At 34.6% G+C, this 18,840-nt stretch overlaps 1 protein-coding gene across 1 annotated transcript in view; it reads left to right on the forward strand.

Moving 5' to 3' along the window:
- LOC147072080 (inactive tyrosine-protein kinase Dnt-like) overlaps window positions 1-18,840 on the forward strand; it is a 226,918-nt gene that overhangs the window by 180,959 nt on the left and 27,119 nt on the right. Inside the window, exon 2 of the mRNA XM_085947030.1 lies at window positions 9,348-9,475. Within this exon, the coding sequence (XP_085803156.1) occupies window positions 9,348-9,475 (128 nt within the window). The remainder of the gene's footprint in view (window positions 1-9,347; window positions 9,476-18,840) is intronic.

Consider the following 18,840-nt stretch of genomic DNA (forward strand, 5'->3'; position numbering starts at 1 on the left):
AAAATCATACCGAAGAAATACAAATTCGATATAACGTTATGTGGCCTTTATTTATGTTATCTTGTCATAAATTCATTTGCGCGCTTACGTGTGTTTCCAAGATGAATACCTACGCTGATCTCGTAAAGTTCAGTAGATTTGAAAATTAAGCATAAACAATTGAACTGAAATACTGAAACCTTGATTCAACCTATTTTTCCCCTTATGCCTACATTTCCCGGCTAGTCGCTGAGGAAGGAATGAGAAGTGAGGAAATACTATCAATGAATGGTATCTGCCGACCGTATTTCACATTCATGCGTATTCTTCATTGTTGGTATTTGGACCGGCAGTAAAAATTGCATAAAACTCTCGGAATGTTGATGTCGTCTCGGCATGGCATGTGCCTTTACGGGTATTTTTCGTTTTATTGCTCTATCAAAGTACCGAAATAAAACGTCATGTCCTATATAATATTTGGGAAATATATTAATAAATGTAGAATTCACAAAAATTCATATATTTCATCGGATTTACTTATTAGTATGTATTATTTTTATTGATAAGTTTGATTAGGTAGTTTCAAATAATATTAAGTAGGCATATTTTCTTTATATTATTCTACGAATTTGCACAGACGGATAAAAAAGATTTAACGAGGAATTATTATAATATATACCTATCTATACATTTTTCGAAAGCGTTTATACTAGTCAAATTGTATGCAATATGAAATAACTGGCATTTCGAATCCTAGGATAATATTTAATACGGCTCACGTAAGTTGAATGATACCGCCCAAGCTTCCCAATATAGTGACTCTTGAAGGTGTCTTCTGGAGTAGGCCAAGAACCACATGAGCTTGTGCCATATTCACGAGTCCAGAGCTTCTTTCCTCCTGTACGTTTCTCATTCGTTTGTCAACTGTAAAAACTCAGTCTTTATAAGCTATTTTCTTCAAGTTGTCAAACATTAAGTATTTTACTGAAAATTGTTTCCTACAAAGTAGGTATTATTATCCTAACCATTAATAATTACCTGTACTTATAGGTATAAGTTGATATATTGTTACTGGTTACATGTAAATTGTACGTAAAACATTTCACCGTGGCACAGTTCGCCGTGAGTTTTCTTATCGGAAAGAGATGACCGTATACTATACGGTCTCCAATTTTATTAGATTCAATATGCACATTAATCCAATTTCCATAGCTGATTTTGGCAAAATTCATGAATTCAAGAATGAACACTTACCCCAACATAACAAATAATCCAGTATATCGGGTATTTTCAAAATTTGTTTGCTGCTGGCTTCCTGTAAAGTGTAAACCGACAAAAACCGTTTTTTATTCAGACATGAATTTTATGTCCGTAATATACCTAGTCATTGGTAATATACAACCCAAAGAAGTTGGACGGTCTTTAATATACGGCCATAATATTATATTTCCGATACAGCATCTCACGGTGAAGTGTGATACGGCAAACTGCATACGTGCCGTTATATTTTGCAACTTTTGCATTGATGAGTTAGTTTTTCTCAGGAGGAACACATAAGTTAGGGGAGTCAGTTACCTTCTCGATGTGGCCGTAAGAAGGTACAATTATTGAGTGTGGAGAATTATGGGATAAACTTAAACAAGTTATAAGAATATGCTATTTTTCAATATTTACGTCTGTGTCATAAGTTTGTCACCCAAACGAAACGCACATTCAATATTTGTAATGTTTGAGGACAATTAGCGGGCCTTGTATTTATTGCGTTTTATAGTCTGACGGTATTTGAGTCATAAACTGGCTTTAAAGCCTTGGTCTATGACTATTATACTCTATCTATGGCGACTGGCTTTCGCATGTCTTTTCTGTTTATTATCTGTTCGGTCGGTAGTTTCCCTAATAATGGAGACAAATCATCGTTCGTACTTTAAAGAATGACGTTGTTTTAATTTTTAATACTTGGAATGGGAACAAGAGATTCTCATAAACTTTTTATTCCACTAGGCACAGTGGTTTGGCGACTAATTTTTGTCAAATTGGGATATTTCCAGACACATTTATTTGTGTTGCCACATGCTAATGCTTTTAGCTAACCCCGATTTGCAGCGAAAAAACTGGTAACTTGTTTCAATACCAACGAAGATATCCCTATACCTATCTGGGTGCCATCAAAATAATATCTAATGCAAAACAAGATCTCCCCAGCATATAGCGATTGCAAACCTTTTACAATATAGAAATCGATGCTTGGACTATTTTTTGTTCTCGTATTTTTCCACGATTTTTTGGTAGTGGTAGAATTAATAATACATACCTACTCAAAAGAGAACTCACAGAGCTGCTACACCGGGTAGAGGAAGAGAGTCGCAAATACGGCCTCCTTATTAATAGGAATAAGACCAAGTTAATGGTTTTTGATCGGGCCAACCTTCTACCAACACCAAGTACACTCCAAAACCTCGAAACAGTCGACGAGTTTGTATATCTGGGATCGACCATCAGTGGAAAGGGCGGATGCGAAGCGGAAATAAAAGGCGCACACAGATTGCAAAAAATGCGATGACACGCCTTACCCCTATAATATGGCAGAATTGGGGAATTTCGATTGCCACAAAAATGATGCTTGTGCAAACATTAGTGTTCTCGATATTTCTATACGGAGTCGAGTCGTGGACCCTGAAGGCAAGAGAACGGAAGGCAATTGATGCCTTTGAAATGTGGTGTTGGCGCCGAATGCTTCGCATTTCTTGGACGGAGCACAGGACGAACCAGTCAATCATCCAGAGACTGAAGATAAAGAAACGGCTCTCGACGATATGTCTGAGAAGAATTCTGCAGTTTTTTGGGCATATTGTCAGGCGCGGACCGGACAACCTGGAGAGACTGGTAGTTTTGGTAGCCTCCAGGGAAGGCGAAGCAGAGGAAGAGCGTCTGCGCGATGGAGCGACCAAGTGAAGGAGCTGACTGGGGGCACCATCCATTCTGCCCTGAGAGAAGCGGAAGATCGAGAAGGATGGAAGGTCTTGGTCTCTCTCAAAGGATGGCGAAATTTAAATGTGGTCACGATCCTCAGCCATGAGTGCACGACTAAGAAGAGAAGACTCAAAGTTTACATAATACCTAATACAGTTTTGCGTAGACATATACCTAGTACTATTTTATCTAGTGAAGTACCTACCTACTTACCTAAATGACACTATATTTTCATATTAATAATTAGCTTCGCTCTCGTCGATCTAATTTATTTTCCACGGAACAGGATAACTTTTTATGATCGATGGTTGTGTAATGTCACTTCGTCACGGTAACTATGGTGATAAATTATTAACAAACCGTTCCTTACCTAATCTCATCATTATCAGTTGAAGGATACGAAGAAAATTCTAATTAATTTAGGAATGTTTGGTTATTCAAATATAAATTTGTGTTGTGAGAACAATGTTATTTATTTTATTACTATTTAAAAATACTTCATTATGATTTTGCAGTTGACCATCGCTACATATTTAGTAAGGCAGTAGGGGGACGAGGAGGCAAAGGCCCCGGGGCCAAATTGCAAGTGACGCTCGCACAATGGCCCGGTTAGTATGAAAGGAGCAAGGTGTCGCGCTGCCTTCCATTACATCTCGCCCTTTTTAGCTCCGATTCCCTTTGTCAGAGCCCTTTCTCTGCGGTAATCTGTTTACTTCTCGCATGCACGTACCTGCATCTACCTTCGCCATTCACGGATTGGATTCACCAATTTTCGGCACAATGGGACTTTTGTGCCGCTGCGAATATGACGAAGGCTCTCCGGCCAGACAATGCACGGGGACGGTTCAGTTCCTCCCAGAAGCAGAAGCTTGCATTTATTTTGATAGCCGTGACACATTCACAATGGAAAAATGGTGAATTATGTTGCGATTCGTATAGACAGGACGCATTTTATTCAAGTACTGTTCTTACTGTTATATTTTATTGATAATGTAATGTGCCATTGCGAATTATCGTATTTTACATTGTATATTATTCTTCAAATATAGTTAATAAATATATCATTTTTATACTGGCATGAGATGATATTATGTACTTATTTTCATATCGTAGTCTCGATAAATACAATACAAATACCTAATTGTGCGTAATTAAAATATGTCTGATGATGAAGTATATAAAGATTTTGGTCTGTATCTCTAGAGGGAAATACTTTCTGCATATACAATTAAAACGTTTTTAGTGTAGTAGAGTTAGTAGCCATAGAATAATCTATATTCTGTAGGCAGGTAGGTATGTTGGCAAATTGGCAAATAATGGCGGCTACAATCAAGGTTGTAGCTAATTGTCCACGGCCATGGTAGTTAGAGCGACTGTCTCTGAAGCCGCGGCTGGGAAAAAATGCATGTTGTTTTTTCAATGTATGTGAACCAGTGCACGCACGTGGCAGATAGCCATTCGTCGTAAAAATGTCCGTAATTTAACCTCTACTCTGTAGAGACCCATATGATCCACTCAGGAGCAAACATGGTAATTGACTTAGTTATGACATAAATGTCATAAATCCTTGTAAATATTCAAAATAATAATAGGTAATTATAAAAAAAACGTTACTAAAGCACGACGTGTTTATCTTGGAGTATGGGATGCTTGCAACTTGTAGCTTATTTAATTATTAGACTTAATGACGATTTTTAAGTTTTCGTATCATAATAATATAATTATTGATTCTCCGTCTCTATGGAACAGTGGCGCAGGGTGGAGGTAAGCTGTTGGTTTAAGCAGGGTTTAATTGAATTTTAAAAACTAACCAACACTATCTGCAATTTGTAATATTAGTTCAATGAAAACAAATACGTATGATTGATAAAGTTTAGTGTGCACTATTTTTGTAGAATCTTAACAGCCTACCTCTACCCTTCGCCACTGCTGTAGAACAAGGTTTTCGTCGCAGTCATAGATTTAATATAAGGTCGCAGTCTTGGAATAAATAACAATTTAGTTACCTACCTATTTATTAACGATTGTATAGGAAAATCGTGTGCTAATTTTCTATGAGTACACTGCTTATCTAAGGCAAATGAATTATGTTTAGTTGAACTAATATACCTCATATTATGTAGGTTTTCTATTTAATTAGTTAATTTTTATTCAGCATACATAGTATCATATTCTAGGTACCTTATTCTATCTGAGTGTCTAATTTTCAAGTGATACGATATATTAATGTTTGTACGATGCCCACGCCGCACTTAATGCAACATAATAATATTTTTAAACCCTTATTCACACCACTTCAAAATTATGAAATATGAACCTTCCTGGTTTATCTTATTTAGAAAGGCAGACACATTTATGTTTTACGAATGGTTTCGGCTTAAAATAATATTTTACTTTGATAAAATTATTTGACGTAGAAAGTTTTTCAAGCCGACATCAGTCATCGTGCAAGATAATATGGAACGACTTAAAATTCAGATAAAAACCAAGTGGATAAAATGACAGATTTATATTATAGGGACATGTTACATTTTATTGCTATACTTTTGATGATCTAATTCCCGATTAATAGTGTTGACATGTTTACAAATTTACACCAAATAAGACGTTTTACAATTTAAGATATCTTATTTTTAAATGTTGGTACCTAGTTTATTTTTTAATTTAGTAACTAATAAGTAATGACAAAGTTAGTTTATTTTTTGTTATAATCGATTTCATACCAACTAGATACCTGTATTATGATTGTAATTATCAACAACCTTTATTGTATTAACATAATTATGACATGTCAGCGTATAGTATTAGTATTGGATGTTTTTGGTCGCTTGAAAAAATATGTAACTGTGTCCATTCTGTAATCAAACATGCATTCGAAAATTAGAGGTCCAAAAACTTTTAGTAGCACAGTTCGCTCGTTAAACGCGTAAGAAAACTTGATAATCTGATACACGGGAAGACGTGTCCGGAAATTTTGATGTATTCAATTGGCCGTATCACAGTTCATCGTAATATTTTGTATCATAAATAGATGGCGGTATAGTATTGAGATCAAATCCATCTCCAAATAAAACATGTAATAAAAACAAATCTAATAAAATTGGATCATTATCGTCTGCAATGCTTCACGAGCAACGCGTATTTTTTGATCACAATGCCATACGTCCATCTCTTTCCGGTAAGACAACTCATGGTAAACTGTGATACATACAATTTAAATGTAGTCAAGGGAACAAACTAGGCTATGCGATGTAATATTATGTAATAGAGTTGGCTAAAAACTTTTAATGAAAATTAGCAAGATCATTGTTCTAACAGACAATTATTGGATAATTCTAGTCAACCAGTGGTACCGAGATAGAAAACATTCATATAGTAGACGTAGATGCCACTGGATCGTCGATATTATACGAAATATTTTGTGAAAGTAAGTGGCAAAGTAGCGCACATACCAGATATAAATAAAATCAGCTGGAGACGCATTCACATAGCAGTTGATTGATGTATGCTGAAGTTGGTGTTGTTTGTGTGTTAATTAAATATATTATAATATTATCAAACTGTTTTAAATCTCTCTTATAATAGGTAGGTACTAGGTAGTTATCTATATATCTTAAGAATCTTGTCGGTTGGGAAAGATAAATTCCACTCTTTTATATAAGAGGGAGTGTCACCGAAATCATAATTGAAATCCTGTGTCTTACAATTTTCGTAGAAACTTCACTAACATCCTAATGATAACTGACACATCGTTTAATGGAAAACGTCGAGCGTACGTATCTAAAGATATACTTATAGGCTAAATTCTACACCACACCATGTCAGTTTCAAACACAAAATACCTTTCAGAAATGCGGGGGTATAATTTTTGTTCATCACTGTCTTATTATTATATCAAACTATTTGTATAGTCGGCGCAAAATATTGAATGACGTCTAAATAATAAAGATTTACGTAAAAAACATATGCGCTTTGTCAGTGCGCGATATAAAATACAATATGGCCAATAAGTGTTTTATTGTTCGCAGCGATTTTTTCCGAAGCAGTGAGGGAGCTTTCTTGCATCTTCTTTGGACAAAAGCTATTATAAATTGTTTGTTGAATAGAATGTGTTTTTGTCGTGCAATTGTGCGAATTTAATCCCGGTAGAAGACGCCGCGTTCTGTCAGCTCGACCTTTTTTCCCTACTCGCATTAATTCTGGCCCCGGGTGTATTCTTGCGTGGGGGGATTCTTTTTGAATCCCATGATTTCGGATTCTACCTGTGATTTGAGTTTTTTTTGCATTCGGAAGCTAAATTGAGGTTTACCGGGGGGACCGATCGTCCATTTACTCTGGTAGGTAATAAATTATCTTTAATCGATTGCACTATAATTATCGTCGTATCGGATTAAACATGTACGTAGTAAGGCACTGTCAAATGTTAAAGTATGGGAAGTATGTATGTTTAAATCAATGACCTTGGTTTAAATCGAACCCCTAGTTTCTCTCTCCCTCTACACTATACAGTCTACTTCTACACTATAAATAATATTTGACTGATTTGATCATAAATAGCGGACAGATTATTATTATTTGACCTAAAAATAGTTGTGCAGCGAAAAATGAAATATCACATGATGGTACCTATAAACAATCTGGGCCTATGTTCAGTGCCTACTCGGCTTAATTTCATTGTAGGTATTATTAAGACGCCGCACTTCCACTCAATTGTGTTATAATTCTTTATGCTCCAACTCAGACATTCTGTCAGATTAAAGCTTAATTTTTTTAAATGTATATCTACCTACAGCCAATAAATAAAATTGCACTGCAGAAGACATTTTTATTTTTCATATAACTGAGTGAGTATAACTTTTTATCAGAATTTACAAGATTTACAGAAAATCCTTCCTTTTTCATAATGGCCTTTTGCTTACTTATCTCGTCTGTCATGTTTTTATTGACGATAATAGAAATACCCTCAGTGGTCGGGCGCCGCGTTACCGACCCCTGCACAAACCTTTGAAACAAAGTATATATGAAAACTTATTTGTTTTTGTTACACATTCAAAGGCATAATTTAAACTAATATTCGAACCGCAAATCCGTGTTCCCTATCTTTAATTCGAAATGTTTTCAAAGAACCATTTCATTAATGTGCGTATGTTAACTAAATTATCACATTTCCCATTGAATTTATTGTACCTACTAAAGTTCGTTCCCCATCAACACAATACCTGCGCAATGGTTATTAACCTTTATACTAGGCCTCCGTATGAATAGACTTGCACGAGGGCTTTCCACTAGTTGTGTTATACCTACATAGGTATTTCAAAACGACTTAAATATACTAAAATTCCTATCGTTAATTTTTTTTGTCATAGTTGTTGATTACGTTTTATTTCATTTATATAATTATGTAATTTTGAGATATTGTTTTAATTAGGAAGAAAAAAAATATTTTTCTTATTTAATGAAATCTAGATTCAAGAGCTTTACTTTACTTTCATGCCTTTTGAGTTTCAAGAATGACTATTAATAATTGATTTATTTTGTACAAATTGTTGATTATTTTTATTAAAAATACATCATTTTGAAATCTGTCAGAAACACACTTACCAGAAAAGTGTCCTGAAAATTAAACGTAATAGATTTTTGGGCTGTCATCTGTGTTCTTCCTCCTTCTTTATACGTTTACTCATGATTCACCTACTTATATTAAAATTATATTGAAATCTCGTCAATATCTTATGTCCATAGGCAACCTAATTAAATTTATTAATGTAGGTACACAAGTTCTGAGTGTGCCAAGAAACCTGTAAATGTGTGTATAAAAGTCATTACTCATTACTTACTTTAGTAGGTACTAGGTACCCCTTCGTTACTCACAATTTGTACTGGGTGGAGAATTACACACTCGGTTCGCAAAATATTGTTATCGACATTTTACGACCACACCTGCAAAGAATCAAACTTCGCGGCTTCGCCATTCGCGCCCCATTTTACCTAAATCATAGGGCGTAAAATCGCGTACGTGTTTACGAGGTACTTATCGACTTTTCTGGTTTCGAATTGAGGTTGAATTTCTCGCTTTGCAATAAGCAATAAAGCTCGATCGATGATATGTCGGGACTTATTATTTATTTCTAAACTGAGCGTCGTTGGTTGGTTCGCCTTAGAGCTTTTTGCTTTACTGATAGTCGTTACGTTACAGAAATTACACCTAGTTACTTACTGCATCCTCCAGTAAAGTTATCGAGTGATTTACGGCATTCATAATATTATCATGAGCCGTTAGAATGTTTTTACTTACCTACCTATAACATAATATTATTATACGGAGCTTTCGAATACTACTAGGTAGGTATATTGGTTAGTGTTTATTCTTGACTAATGTTTTTATTTCCATTTTCCAGGGCTGTCATCGGAGCTTTATTACGTCCGCGAGGGTCAGATTAATGATTACGCCTTGAATTTTGTCATTCCGGTTCCTGCAAACATCGAGGAATTACACTTCACATGGCAGAGCCTGGGAGGAAAACCGGTAAGACATTTATATTTTATTCATACATAATATCGTCACTGTTCTGGCAGAAGACACTAATTCGAAAAAATGACATATTGAGTTAGTTATACCAAAATGTTCCTAATTTCAAACTTTACCGTCTGGAAACCTTCTTAATAAATAAACAGTCTTTATTTTAAAGTCATCCTTTTTAGGATTTTAATAAACTCACATGATAGACCATTTCAAACATTTTAACAACTTCAAAGTCAAATTACTCAAAACTAGTACCCTCCAGTTGGTGTGTTCTGTCTGGTATCGCATATTACCTAGGTACATACTTTCTACAAACGAAAGAATAAAATTTTGTACGAGCAAACTTGTGTTGACAAAACAAATGCATTGGAGCAATACCTATGTAAATGTCTTTGATGAAGCATTTATCTTACACTTCATCCATTTAATACTCCAGTAGACCTGGTTGACTATTATCTGATCTGCAGCAGTATTGTCCTGGAAAAAATATTGACAAAAAATCGTACGGCTTCGTGAGGCGGTGTCGTTTTATTGGTTGAGTCAGGGTCGAGGGTCGGCCGCTTCGAATGCAAATGTCAGGAGCGCGCGGGGTGCTTGTGACGTCACGAAGCGGCAAGTTCGCGGGCTTTCTGGCACGCCATACTCCGAGTCGTGACGCTGCGAGGAGTGAGGAGCGTAATCTGCTCCGATAGATCGGTAGCCGGTCGCTCGTTTTGCCCTTGTACCTATAAAGTTACTTTTCATTGCATCGAATCTATTATTGAAACTAAACTATGTAAGTATGCATAAAAAATCTTTTACTTTTAGGCAGAAATTATCAATCAACCTGCAACTAAGATAATATAAACCAGGAGCGTTCTCCCAATCAATACACCTAACCTGCCATTAGTGACGGCAATAATTGATAAAGCAATCGCTGTGTTTAATAACCGAGTCGCTTCGGATATCGATATAATACTCACTAAATATGCATTTAAATGGAATGTTTTATAATTACTTACTTAAAACTATTATGGTTTAGCTCAGTGTTTCCCAACCGCCGGTCCACAGATATTTTCGACCAGGGGCCTTATGTTAGAACTTACGAGTTGTAGTCGCCCGGTCGACATGACGTCATATGACATCATTGTGACGTACTACCGGAGTGATAATAGCATTCGAGAAAATAACGCTAGTCAAATGCTGGCGTTATTCGTTGTCCCCATACACAAATAGGTGTTTCAACGTAATAATATCTATGGTGAGCAGTGTGTGTTGGGCGGCTTGCCTCGAGCGTGTATTGGCTGACGTCACAATTACGTCATGTCGTCGGGTGACTTGATATCACTAGTTAGAATATAGGGCTGCAGTCAACAAATGGTTGTCCCCCATATATTTTTTATTTGTTGTCCCCCATATTTTACAAATATTTTTTCCCTAAATTTGGCGATTTTTTAACTTTGGTAATTACAGTAGGTAGCTTCTTTTCGTCATTTTAGCGATACATTAATTTGCTCTCTCTTGAAAAATTAAGAGTGATTCGTGTCGCTTTTCTACTTCACAAAACATTTGCAATGATAATTTTAGCCTAAGATCGCAAAGGTGTAGGCATTATTAAATCGGTAATCGATATAATGACGGCACGACTCTTCGGTACAGACTAAAATCGTTAACCAGGAGCGGTAGGTGCATATTTAGTTTCACCAAGGATGTCGAAAGGCAACGGAAGTGAACTAGACATCGCGAGCCCGACAGTCTTGTTAAACGTTTTATGTTAATTAATACATTTTGTTTCCAACCAGTGAGCTGAAATTTTTTAATGGAAAGATATTTTCGTTTTTAAGTAAGTACTAAGTTGAGTTAAGTACATACTTACAAATGATTCTCTTCGATTTGCCGCAATTAGAGTAAATGCCGCTCCCAAACGACGCTCAATCTGCCTACCCCCACGGGACGTCGCTGGAGTCATGTTTACATCGTATATATATCATTTTATAGCATTCAGTGGCCTTCTATCGAATGCTCATTGCTCAGATAAAATCTTTATGTTGTACCTACAGCACAATAAACCAAATCCTTATGCGGACCACAACAGTTCAATAAGAACAGATGTTCGCGCAATAAATGACAACTTCCTAATACGTCTTGAAATCAGTTGAAAAATGTAATGGCGTCGTAATGAATTGAACTAAATGGTAGAAAGGTACATTCATAGCCACAAGCTAATTTACAATTCTTATATGCCGATAAGTGATTGTAGGTTTTCCTTTTGCACCATGAAAAATTTATATTCAGTATCAGTTTCCTATCGATACGAAGTGACAACACTTGCAAGTTTAGTATCGAATTATTGATAACAATGGTTATTTTTTTATTTAAAAATGGTGAACCAAATTTATTTATTTACGAAAATCGAACATTATAAAATTTTAAACGTATCCATGACATAAAAGAAACAACACACATTAGTAGTTGTATTAACCCGATTTAAACAAAAATATCATACCCAATTAGAAAAATACAAATAAAATCATATTATATCTCCAGAATAAGTTCAAGCAAGATTCAGATACATTTTAATTAATTTAAAACAATGATAACGTATTGTGAAAACAGCATTATCATAGATGAGGTCGTTTTCTTTACTCATAGTATAAATTATTTAGGTGACACTGATCCAATGAACATAGAAAAGTCCTCATATATTACGGTTATGTATTATTTAAAATATACAATCACAATCTTAATTTAAGTTACTGCTTTATTAATCCCACTTTTATAGTATGTAGGTAGTAGGTACATACCTAAACCTTTTATTTTTACGTCCTTGAAAAGTTTTGTTATTTTCTCAATAAGCATGTATGTACCTACATACATACATATTATAAATGTAACCAAACTGATCGTAGTCCAACTCTAGTCAATCCAGTCTGCCATGTCGCATAACGGTATGGTCTGGCTCTTGAGGGAATTCGTTTTTTTCCTCCGAACCCAGCATGAACGTCCGAATAACTGTCAAACAGCGGAGAGCGAATGTCAGCCATCGTCCTCCCAATGCGTCGCCGCATCACTTGATCCCCTGTGACGTCACGACTTTTTGCATTCCCTCTCGGATCACTCACCCCGATTGACATTGTTTATTTGTCTCGGGAAGGATTCATCCTTTGACGGAGATTTTTGCTCTTGTTTTTTGGGACTCGTCCTATTTGCATGAGATTTCCGCATTCCGCTGTTCCGAGTGACGGACAGCTTTGAATCGCTTCAATGTCGAATGTGTTCGAGTTTTTGTCTCATTGTGTATTCGATTTTCGCTCAATTTTATATGTTTCTTTCACGTTTTTAGCATATTTATTGCTTGAGGCTTCATGACTATTTCTTACCTTTAGCGATTGGTATTCGGGTTGTTATATCGTCGCGTCTACGGAAAAATGCCTAGTCCAGACCAAGATAAATTTAATGTCCGCATACAAATTATACAATGACTGTAAACTTTTGCCGCCACACAATGCAAACACTGCTATCCAATTAAATGTTGTTTGACGGTCCACATCGTATAAATTTGCGCGCTTTAAACAAACAAAATTTTACAATACCACGCGACACTACTCCCGAGTAGAGAATCCAATCCCGAGCCAAAATTCTTATCCCTTGATTTCGGGATTACAATTTGACAATCCCGGGATTGGCTTTTTTTTCAATAGTTAATATAAAATTTTTATATACACAAATATCGTTGATAAAATCGGTCAAAAATAAATCTAGTATAATGTATACTATTTAAGACATTTATTGTTAATATTGTGTAAGTTCAATCTATGTGTACATGCCTGACCCATGATTCGAACCTGGGACCCACGGCGTTATAGTCCAAGTGGCTGACATCCATTTCTCGTATAAAACAAAATCTGTCAATACAAACCTCTACTCTGTGGAGGCCCATATCATCCTATTAGGATCGGACATGGTCGAAAGAAGAAAATAAGTTTAATCTTGGAAATACGTAGGTGTAATGGAGTAAATAATATTGTTATATAAATAATAATGTGAAAGTTAAACAGTTTTATTTATTTATGAAAAGATAGTATAATAAGATTATATCTAGTGTATTTATATGTTATTAAAAGTATTTTTTCTGTTATATTTTCTACACAACTGTCAAATGGTAGATTTTCACTATGAAAAGACAGTTCTCACGTATCAATGTTATTGTAACACTAAAAAATGGACAGCTGTATTGACAGAAAATACATTATTAATTGAATTGAACTCAATTAATTGAAAGATTATTTTAACATAGTCTTAATAGTATTGTACATATTATATTGAGGTCTAATATTATAAATAAAGTAAGTAAGTATATACGTATATGAACAAACTCATTCAAAAAGAAAAGATCATTTTTATGAAAGGTTAGAATTATTATACAGATAGAATAGATAGGTATACCTAAATGGTATTTTTGTCTTAGAAAATATTATATCGTCATTTCTAAGGTTAACTACGTAAAAACCAATAGTTTCTCTAATAAATATCACGATCAAACGGATCAAACCAGGTAGCTACTAGTCAGACAAATTGTTGGAGGAGATTTTTAGCAATAAAACATTCAAATGGATCGCATTATTTCATAAGTACCTAATTTTTACATTTATAAATAATGTCAAATGTTAAAATATGATACAATAATTATGTGGGTATTAAAATGAAAATTTCTACAGTAATGTCATACTAATTATAAAATATACATATTATTATGACGTCTTGCGCAATGGCGTGACCATATTGCTCGGTGAAAATATTGTTTCGCTCTGTGAATTTTGTCCTTTCTCTATAGTCTATGTGACTAGTTATCAAAACTAAATACTTTTGTATTTTAAAAATGTGATACGTTACTTTTGTTTGGTATTATTTGGTTTAAGTATCTGAAAACTATTAACAACTTATTAATGTGCATTAAATATTGAATGCATCCGAAGCGTTATTAGGAAATATTCGATATTTTGTAGACATCAATCTATCGCAACCACAAAGTATGTTTACTTTTGAATCATCTAGCCATCAATCATCATTTTTAATCTGTGGTGGGACAAGAATTTCAATCTAATGGCATTATTAACATACCAATGTAATAGTCTCATCCAATGTAAACTCAATAAATAATAATGGCTACCTTGATTAACAAGAATTCTAATGACGCAAAATTACTATTGGACCGACGTCGCTTATTACTCGGGGACCAGTTCAGGCTAAACTAACAACACACAAAACGGAGCCAATCAGAGTAGAAATTGTTTGATATTTTCTCTGTAACGTATATTTATCGTGTTTACCGACATCCGCTTGGAGCCAGCTCGGAAAAAAGTCGATCATTCGCTGTTGTTACCGAGAGGCTTCGTTTCATTTTTTTGTACCCACCGGGTTGACCACACTGAGTTTAAAATGTAAATTCGATACATTTTCGTATTCAAATAGTACACACGACTCGGCTGCGGGCGGTTTTTTGTACTTCTTTTTTATTTTTATTTTTCTCGGTGCACAAAGTTTTCTTACCGAAATTACCTCTGGAAATAACTCGTTAACTGTTTATGTAATAATCGTTAATCGATATACGCTGCGTAGTCATTATGCTTAGTTACATCGTTGCGTCCACGAGTCTATTCAATTGACGTTCAATAAATACGATGCCTAAATGATGTGTCAAAGATAATAATTAATTATGGCTCCATGTAAATTGAGCGTAAGCAGATTGCCGTATTCACCGTATAATTATGTACAGGAAACAGATGTCCATATAGCATTGAGATAAAAAATACGCGTTGTTCGTGGAGCATTTCACGAGCACGTATCGTCACTGTTCTGGCAGAAGACACTAAAATGACATATTGAGTTAGTTATACCAAAATGTTCATTATTTCAAACTTTACCGTCTGGAAATCTTTTTAATAAATAGGTATACAGGCTTTATTTTAAAGTCATCCTTTTTACGATTACTTAATAAACTCACATGATAGACCATTTCAAACATTTTAACAACTTCAAAGTCCAATTGCTCAAAACTAGTATTCTCCAGTTAGTGTGTTCTGGCAGAACAGAGACGATATTTGTTAACCAATTTTGAATCATTCAAAATTATATATGATTAGATTGCATGTATTTCTATTTTTCTTACTTGCTGATCTATTTTCTTCTGTCCTTGTATTCCGTTGATATTTATTACGTATTTTCAATTTTTTTAATTTATAATTTAATCTTAATGCTATACGGTTCCACGTTTCACGTTTCCGATACAACAGCGAACTGTGATACGGTGAACTGCATACCTACGTATCTACAATTTCCCGGACAGGAATCATTATATTATAATACCATTATAATGGAGTTATTTGACGATGTAAATTAAATTTGTACACGTTTAAACTCATCAGCGATTCCTACCTTGGTCTGCAATAATAATTATGTAGATTGGTACCTACATGTTGTCTTCGGCTGTTCTGAATATGTGAAACGTAGATCTCCTACTTAAACAAATCTGCAGTCATATAATTATTCTACCTTTTCCTGGACCTTATATTTTAACAATAATTGAACCTCCCTTATGAGAAATGTAGGTATCACTTGCTCAATTTGTTTAGGTTTTTTTGTAATTAAGTTTAAAATCCCCTTTTGTTTTCGTTTTGAGGAATCCGTTTTTGTATTTTATGAAATCTTGATAAATCCCTACGGTATTATAGCACATTATTTATTAATTAAACTTGTCAATTCTCGTCTAGTCCCCGTTCCCGTGATCCCGTGATCACATATGCGTGTGAAACATGGACTCAAAGTAAAAGGGAGATCCAGAAACTTAGAGTAGCACAACGTGGTATGGAGAGGTGCATGCTGGGCATAACGCGAAAGGACAAAAAGAGGGATGAGTGGATAAGGAAGCAGACAAGGGTTTACGATGTAATAGAGTTTATTTAAAGCCTTAAATGGAGATGGGCTGGACACAGCTCGAAGAAGAGACAATCGTTGGACAAATCTAGTCATCCAGTGGTATCCAAGAAGTACAAAACGTCCGCAAGGTAGACCTAAAAGCCGCTGGATCGATGAAATGATAAAGTTCTGCGGAAGTACGTGGCAACGCAATGCACAGGACCGAAAGAAGTGGAAGCAGCTTGAAAAGGCCTTCATCCAGCAGTGGATAGATTTAGGCTGATGATGATGAAACTTCTCAAAGTCGTCATTGGGTAGTTATGCTTGGTTTATTAATATTCATATTTACACCACATCCACATTAATTCACTCTTTCTCGTCTTATTTTTATGGAATTTAAAAAATGTGGTGAGTTTTATTTTTTCACAACATATTTTTAATTCTCATTGAGCGCCGCAGAAACCTGGTTGGGTTACATTCTATTCTGTGTGGGGCATTGCCTTCCAATATCTTCATCAATTATTGTTGTACAGATTTAACCAAATTATACGATTTTTTTATCAGAAAATACACCTACTGCCGGGCGAAAGAGTCAAATTTTACTCTTTGAGTAAATTTTGATAAACTTTGTTAGTATATATTTTTTTCACTGTGGTGGTCGGTGGAAGTATCTATAAGTTTAATCTGAAGGTATCTGTTTAGTGTTTGTGATTTCTTATTTTCATTAATGTAATAAATAAATATATACGGTATGTTTTTTAAAATACTGAAGTCGCTTATAAATAATAATAGTTGTAGCAGGTTTTCAAAAGCGATTTTTAGTTCTCTTGCGATATTCTAATCTGAAGTGAATGCAGTTAAGTAGGTACAGTATATTGTATCAAGTACCCAATTACCTTGCGGTTTTGAATCATGCAACGGTTATTCGATACGTAAGTATCACTAGGTACCTAGGTGCCTGCCTATTTGCATTTTAAGGTTTTGGACATTAGGTATTCTAAATTGGCACAAGGTAGAGTTGCCACGTCATAATTTTGCACTCCGGCTCTAGGATGATAATCTAAAAAATATATCGCACCCCCAGTAAAATACTGTAGTAATCCAAAAATTAGCATTTTGCAGGAGAGCCATTTGAAGTTTCAAATATTCTTTGTAAATACAGGAAAACTCTGAATGTAAAAATTATTACTCATTTTTATGGAAAAACATGATCTATTTTCAACTGTATTCATCATTTTTCTCTAAAACATATACAAATGGAGATATTTTAATATTTCTGAGTTACGACTGTATTTTATTAGGACATTTGAAAATTTCATGGTAAAATTTGAATCAACTCAATACTTTCTATGTAAAATTCCCTACCACCACTATAATAATTTTAACTAATTTCTTGGGCACTGTAAAGGAAGGTTTTCAAAATATTAAGTTATGGTACAATCTTTAAAGATTTATTTAAAAAAAAACAATAAAAATACAATTATTAGTTCAAAATAACAAAAAATTACTTAATTATTTTATTTAATGGGCAAATAAAATTGTTAGGTACAATTTTTAATTTGTAATCATCACTTGGAAGAGAAGCAAAAAAATCATAATAAAATTCATGATGTTTAGCAGTGCAGAGAGAAAGCAAATCCTTATTCTAAATTGTCGTTATTTTTGGTCGTTCTTGATATGCTTTGGATAAATTGAGACCATCCATTGGTAACGGTTTACCTATTTGCCGTTGACGAACATTCAATTTCCTACATTCTTCATGATAACTGGTTTTAAAAAAAATAATGTATGGATAGTCTCTGTCTACTCTTATAACTTTAATCTTCTACCACAAATATTTTTTCTCCATTTTCATCCGTGTTGTAATTTTTACCGATTTCATCTGCTAGTTTTTTCATGTTGTGAAAATTATTGTCGTCATAGGTTTAACTATGTATGGTTGTCCTGTTTTCTTACTTGTTTGTACAATGGTAATCATTTGGCTGGGCACAAATATCAGTCCACTTTTTAAAGCCCTAGTCTTTTGCTGCTCAATTGTAGAATGGACACTATTGCCTTCATTTTGGGTATGCCCGGTGATCAAAAACTTAAGGGAGATCGTTTTAATTTTCTGTGAATTCTTGATGGCATATAAATACATTGCAGCAATGTATTTATTTTTATTCTGCCCGGCACAAAATGTCGCTGTAAAAAATAAAATGCTCAATGTGGTGATATTTTTGACATGCAATGTAATCGAGTACACAGCTACCAATTTCATTGGATCCTCGTGCAGCTTGACTCTTGTCCCACATGTAGCAGTTTGCAATATTTTCAGTGATATTATAGACTGTAAGATTATACATTGCCAACCTTCGTTTATAATAGAAAGTTGACACATTTCCGCAAGAAAGCGGTAAAACAGCCTGCAAATCATAAACAGCTACATTAATGACGCTATTTTGGCCATTAGTTCGGGACTCTGCTACGTCTTT

This window comes from Rhyacophila brunnea, unplaced genomic scaffold, assembly GCF_057557595.1.
Source record: "Rhyacophila brunnea isolate RB1 unplaced genomic scaffold, BYU_Rbru_1.0 scaffold_2, whole genome shotgun sequence".
Lineage (NCBI taxonomy): Eukaryota > Metazoa > Arthropoda > Insecta > Trichoptera > Rhyacophilidae > Rhyacophila > Rhyacophila brunnea.